This window comes from Arachis duranensis, chromosome 5 (assembly GCF_000817695.3).
Source record: "Arachis duranensis cultivar V14167 chromosome 5, aradu.V14167.gnm2.J7QH, whole genome shotgun sequence".
Lineage (NCBI taxonomy): Eukaryota > Viridiplantae > Streptophyta > Magnoliopsida > Fabales > Fabaceae > Arachis > Arachis duranensis.
The window spans coordinates 95,168,860-95,174,844 of record NC_029776.3 but is presented as its reverse complement, the minus strand read 5'-3'; the positions used below and the strand labels follow the sequence as shown (position 1 = coordinate 95,174,844).

The 5,985-nt window shown below is 33.9% G+C and overlaps 1 protein-coding gene across 1 annotated transcript; it reads left to right on the top strand.

The window, feature by feature from the left end:
* The first annotated feature begins 158 nt into the window (after positions 1-158).
* On the top strand, positions 159-5,322 carry LOC107490600 (dihydropyrimidine dehydrogenase (NADP(+)), chloroplastic). The gene is made up of 7 exons (XM_016111383.3): positions 159-681; positions 2,756-3,019; positions 3,099-3,269; positions 3,699-3,811; positions 3,901-4,087; positions 4,249-4,358; positions 4,717-5,322. The coding sequence occupies exons 1-7, from the start codon at positions 397-399 to the stop codon at positions 4,871-4,873; spliced, it is 1,287 nt and encodes a 428-aa protein (XP_015966869.1). The 5' UTR covers positions 159-396; the 3' UTR covers positions 4,874-5,322.
* The last annotated feature ends 663 nt before the right edge of the window (positions 5,323-5,985 follow it).

Below are 5,985 nucleotides of genomic sequence, written 5' to 3'. Positions count from 1 at the left end.
TAAATTCGAAATATATTTAAAAATTCAAATGTAAATATATAATTATAACTGAAATATATTTAAATATCTATTTAAATTTGAATTTTTAAATATAAATTTAAATTCACAATTATATTTATTCGACATTGCCCTTTCACATGCAACTCCAACCTCACTCCAGCAAATTTCGTATTTTTCTTTTCCTTTTCAAACTTATCCGATGCAATCAACCAAAACAACGCTAAATTAATACGCAAATATTGCATATAATTCCACGTTCTTTCGTTGCGTTTGCCCCCACCACACTGAATATTATAATCTATAAACTCAGATTCAAAGATTCACTTCATTCTCTGAGTTATTCCCTTTCGTCTCCTACTTCTTCTTCATCTTCAAGTTTTGATTTTTCATCCAAAAATGGCGTCTTTGAGCTTGACCCAGATCAGAACCGGGAATTCAGCATCTGGGTTTTCGTTGAATTGTCGTGGAAAGGTTCAAGCACGTCCCTGCAGAGTTGGGTTTAGGGTCTTTGCCTCTGAGAATGGTAATAATAAGGCTTCATCAGAGCCTGATCTTAGTGTCACTGTTAATGGGTTAAAGATGGCAAACCCTTTTGTTATTGGATCAGGTCCACCAGGGACCAATTACACTGTTATGAAAAAGGCCTTTGATGAAGGATGGGGTGCTGTGATTGCCAAAACTGTAAGTTTCTTTTCATTAGTATCTGTAGGAGAGAATTTGTGTTTATGAGCTTATATAGTGACACTATGATGCATGAAAATTTGGTGGTGTTAGCTAAAATTTAATACTGAAAAGGAGTAGCGTTTGGACTTTTTATTGTCTGTTCTGTGAAACATAGATGACAATTGTTGACGATACTTTAATATGGAAAGTTATATCCTTCTTGAACACTTTATGCTTTGTTGTCAGCTATAATTGGATTTTGTTTTTGGTTCGGAGTTTATTTCGTATTTGTGTTTGTATTATTTTGAGCCTATGTTGTCCTATTACTAGCAAGTTATATGCTTTAAGATTATGCTTTTTTTTATGCTTTTAAATATTTTAGCCTTGGATTTTTCTTGCTAGATCATCAATCTCACCTAGTTGACTCAAATATTTATGAATATTTAGGTTTCGTCCTGCTTGCGAGAGAATAAGGTTTAGATCAGTAATTGAAACTGTTGCTGAGAACACAAAATTAAAAATTTCATGAAAGATGACTGGGGAAGAAAACAAAAATCTTGAAAGGATCACATAAGATGAATGTTGACAATTATGACACATTGCAAGTTAGATGTTTCTATCATTTAGATACATGATGATGCATGGATTGTATAGAGTAGCCGAAATCAAAAGTATTATTCTTAAAAATTGTGCTTCATTGGTTGTTTGTAAGTTGGTGTTTTGGAGGGAAAGGGAAGGAAAAGCATGTAGTGTTAATATTTTTAATTTTTACACTACAAACCCTTCCCCTTTCCTCCAAATTCCAAACTCGCATAAAGCCCCTCAGGGTAAATTATTTTGCTTTCTGGTGAAAGAAATAAGCAGATCCCAAACCAGTCAACTAGCTACTCTGTTTTCTCTTCGGCTTGAAGAGATAAGGTCTTTCTTCTCAGTAGTAATGTTAATCATAGATTCTGATGGGTGATAAAATTAGTTGATCATCCTAAGCCTTCAAAATGTGGATGAATATCTAATACCATTACAACCTTTTGTTTTCAAATGGTTCATAGTTCCATAAGTTTTACTGGGCAGTGTAGATCGCCAGTAGTGTTTTCTCTATTTATTCATAACATCTTGATCCCCTCTTTAAGTTTTGTTTTCTATTTTTCTGAACCATGAAACTTACATGAAAAGTAAATGTTTTGTTCAAGGAAAGTTGAAGAATTAAGTAATAGTGAATTAATAATGATATAGTGCCAAAAAAGAAACAGCTGATGAGCGCCTAGTTAAGTGGTTACTGATGAGAGCCTAATGAAAATTGACTGCTGGCATATTGCTTCTTGAGGATATGCTTGATGCCAAATGTCAAGAGCTATGATAGCTTTTGTGGCTGTTAGAACTGATACTCGGAATAACCCTTAGTCATAAAACGTTTAAAGTGGTATGTGAGAGGTTCTTGTTCTTCCTTTTGACAATTTGAGAAGTTGTGCCATTATGTATATATTGACAAAGAAGAATTTCATTAGGATGAGGAGAAGGATAATACAAGATAGAGGATAAGAGTTCCTCTATATAAAAGCAAAATAAACTTAAGTTTTATCTATAAAGCATAACTTGTCAATTTCTCAACATGTTTGACAGGGAAAGTCCACTATACAGATCATGAGTTTTACACCAAATAGATGCCAAAGGTCTAATTCCTATCCAATAAAACTTGCTTTTTGAAACGTTTGCCATATAAATATATAATGGAGCATGCTGCATGGAGTGGAAGAAGCTTTGAATTAGCCCGTTGGAGTAATGTTATATTTTGTGCCATAATTGTTCTTTTTTACAAGAAGTGGAATAGAAGAGATATAGTTTAATCTTTATATATAATATACTATTCAGTTATACTGAGTTTTGAAATTCCCTGTCTTCATACATTCATCTGTATGCTGTCCCACGTCACTTGTCAAAATTTGCCTGTACATTGAAATTTTCAATTCTTTCCATGATAATTTTTGCTGTCTGCTTTTGGAAGCAAAATTAATTTTCTTGTCAATCTACATATAACCGATTAAGGGTATCTTATTGAAAGATTAACGTGGAATTGATATTATTTCCTTGCTAGGTATCACTTGATGCAGCAAAAGTCATAAATGTAACTCCTCGATATGCCCGACTAAGGGCAGGTGCAAATGGCTCGGCCTTAGGACAAATTATTGGGTGGGAGAACATAGAACTCATCAGTGATAGGCCACTTGAAACGATGTTGAAAGAATTCAAGCAATTAAAAGAAGAATACCCGGACAGAATTCTCATTGCTTCAATCATGGAGGAGTACAACAAAGTTGCTTGGGAGGAGCTTATTGATAGGGTTGAGCAAACTGGAGTTGTAAGTTTTGTTTCTTGGACGATTTGTGAAACTGAGTACTTTTTAATGAAAATACCTGACCTCTTTGATATTCTTTTAGGATGCAATTGAAGTAAATTTCTCCTGTCCTCATGGAATGCCGGAACGCAAAATGGGTGCGGCTGTTGGACAAGATTGTGCTCTTCTGGAAGAGGTTTGTGGATGGATAAATTCGAAAGCTACAGTTCCTGTTTGGGCCAAGATGACTCCCAACATAACTGATATTTCTCAGGTTGATTTCATATCTTGTCCTGTCCTTTTATACTCTACACATATCATGATGTGTTTAAGAATTAAGTGGGAACTTCTTCAAACATCAGTTTTATTGGCTATCATTATGACGTTAAAATTTTTATTGTTTGTGGAATAATGGATCCGTCATAGTTGCGCTATGAACACTTGTGGTGATATGAATATTTTTTAATGAACTTGCACATGTCTAGGGACTAGAAATTTGTTTTAATGAACTTCTCTGGCGTATATGAGCTCAAAAACTGTTTTTACAAGTCAAAGTTTGTAATTTTCATAAAATATTGAGTTTGCATTTGAATTGTCTTGGTAAACTTCATTAAATCAATCTTACTTAACGAGTGATACATAAGATTTATTGATCTTTCATGATTATCATATTGGTAATTTTTGGGGATTCTTTTGCTTATAGCCAGCCAGGGTTGCCCTTCAATCAGGATGCGAGGGAGTAGCTGCCATAAATACAATCATGAGTGTCATGGGAATCAATCTCAATACATTACGTCCTGAGCCTTGTGTTGAGGGGTTTGTAATCTCACTCATACCAATTTCGCATTTCTTCTGTTATTTTTTGACCATCTTAGATATATGATTTATCTAAATAATGTTATCAGGTACTCTACTCCTGGGGGATACTCAGCAAAGGCAGTCCATCCAATAGCACTTGGGAAGGTCATGAGTATCGCGAAAATGATGAAGTCAGAATTTGATATGGACAAGTATTCACTTTCAGGCATTGGAGGTGTCGAGACGGGTGGTGACGCTGCAGAGTTCATTCTTCTTGGGGCAAACACTGTTCAGGTATGATTGATGAACGCCGATTAGGCCTTATCAAGTTTCTCCTTATCAGATTGAAAACCTTGTTCAATTAATTAGCTGTTGTCAATTTTTATGCTTTTGCTGCACGTTCTGGGCGATGAAATGTTAATGACAAAAACTAAGCAGAGCTTTTCAAACTATAGGTGTGCACTGGTGTTATGATGCATGGCTATGGTCTTGTGAAGAAACTATGTGATGAGCTTAAAGACTTCATGAGAAAGCACAATTTCACATCAATTGAAGATTTCAGAGGGTAATAGAACTTAAAACTTGGCCAAATACGTTTTTAGTCCCTATAAAAGTGTAATTTCTTTTCTAGTCCCTGCAAAATTCACAAGATGATTGGTCTTAGTTCCTGTTAAATGCTGACGTGATAGACAGAAATCCAACCCTTGCATGTTGCATTTCATCTACCACGTCAACATTTAACAGAGACAAACTAACGACAAGGACCGGGGATTAAAAGAGGAAATCACATTCTAAGGGACAAAACCTTATTAACAGAAACTGATCTGGTTTCAACTTTCCAGTAGATTGAAATACAAAGATGGAAGAAAAGCATTTTGATATTTTCCTTTTCTTTTTTTGTTTCCGGGGGATGAAAATTGCAGGGCTTCTCTTCAGTACTTCACTACTCACACTGATTTGGTCCAAAGGCAGCAAGAAGCAATAAGGCAGAGGAAAGCCATAAAGAAAGGGTTGCAATCTGATAAAGATTGGACAGGTGATGGTTTTGTTAAAGAATCTGAAAGCATGGTTTCCAACTGAAATCGTCTTCATCAATCAAACAAGTGAAAATGCAAAGCCTTTCTTTGCATGATTATATATATATGTTCATGAAAATTTGGGTAACATGGAAATGATCCTTTATAGTTTATTTTTAGAGACAGGAACTAATGGAAGTAAATTTTAATTTTACTTTTCTTTGGTGCACTCGAGAAAATATGATGTTTAAACTTGAAAGTATTTTAATTCTTTTGGGGTGTTATACCACCAAATTTCTTGTAGTCTTTAAACCTTTTTTCCCATCATTGGTTGTGTGTTCAAGTTATAATTAAACATGACCAGAAAGTGGACTATATCTGCTGGCAAACTATAGGATAAGAGGTTTTCAGAAAGCGCGTGCTATTAACCAAGTTGAATTGGTCTAGTGGTTAGTCCGCTTAAGTAAGTGTAAGTTCGAATCCTACCTTGTATATGCAGCAATTCATTGGTTAGCCATAAATCTTTAAATGGAGCTTCGATTCGTAGCGGATTAATGCAAGACCTATCGGACTAGGGAATATGGTGGAAACAAAAAAAGCACATGCTATTCATGATAAACCATACACGGTGTGAAATTAAACTAGGGATTTTTTTTTTGGTGACTAAACCTAGAATATAAAGTTCTTGTATATATTAAAGAGAATAATAAATGTAGAGAACAAAATACCAAAAAAAAAAATAAATAAATAAATGTAGAGAACAAAAGTAGTTATCATTGTCACTATTTTATTAGGGAAAAAAAGTGGCCAGTATTATTATTTTATAATTATGTGTAAGTAAATTTTGTGATGACTATGATAATGGCTGTGAAATTTTGACAGCAATAAAGAAAAATATAACTAAAATTAAGGTGATATTTTTTTATTATTTGGCAACAATTTTTTATTTGATCACAAGCTACAAAAATATAGCACAAGCTAATAGTAATTAGACACTAGAAATAGGTTTCCTCGAATCGTTGAGATATCTATCCTTTCATAATATATATAGAGGATATAAAAATAGTTAGTGTACACTTTTTTATATATATAATCCAATTTCTTTTGCTTTTATTTTCAGGGCTTGAAGCAAAGGTCTCTTAGTTAAATTATAAACAATTTATCATTTGAACTAAT

What these genes read in the sequence shown, in the direction of transcription:
- LOC107490600 (XM_016111383.3), top strand. Translation starts at nt 397, where the DNA reads ATGGCGTCTTTGAGCTTGACCCAGATCAGAACCGGGAATTCAGCATCT. An exon ending in GTGCTGTGATTGCCAAAACT is followed by an intron (nt 682 to 2,755) that starts GTAAGTTTCTTT and finishes TTTCCTTGCTAG; the next exon opens with GTATCACTTGATGCAGCAAA. An exon ending in GGGTTGAGCAAACTGGAGTT is followed by an intron (nt 3,020 to 3,098) that starts GTAAGTTTTGTT and finishes ATATTCTTTTAG; the next exon opens with GATGCAATTGAAGTAAATTT.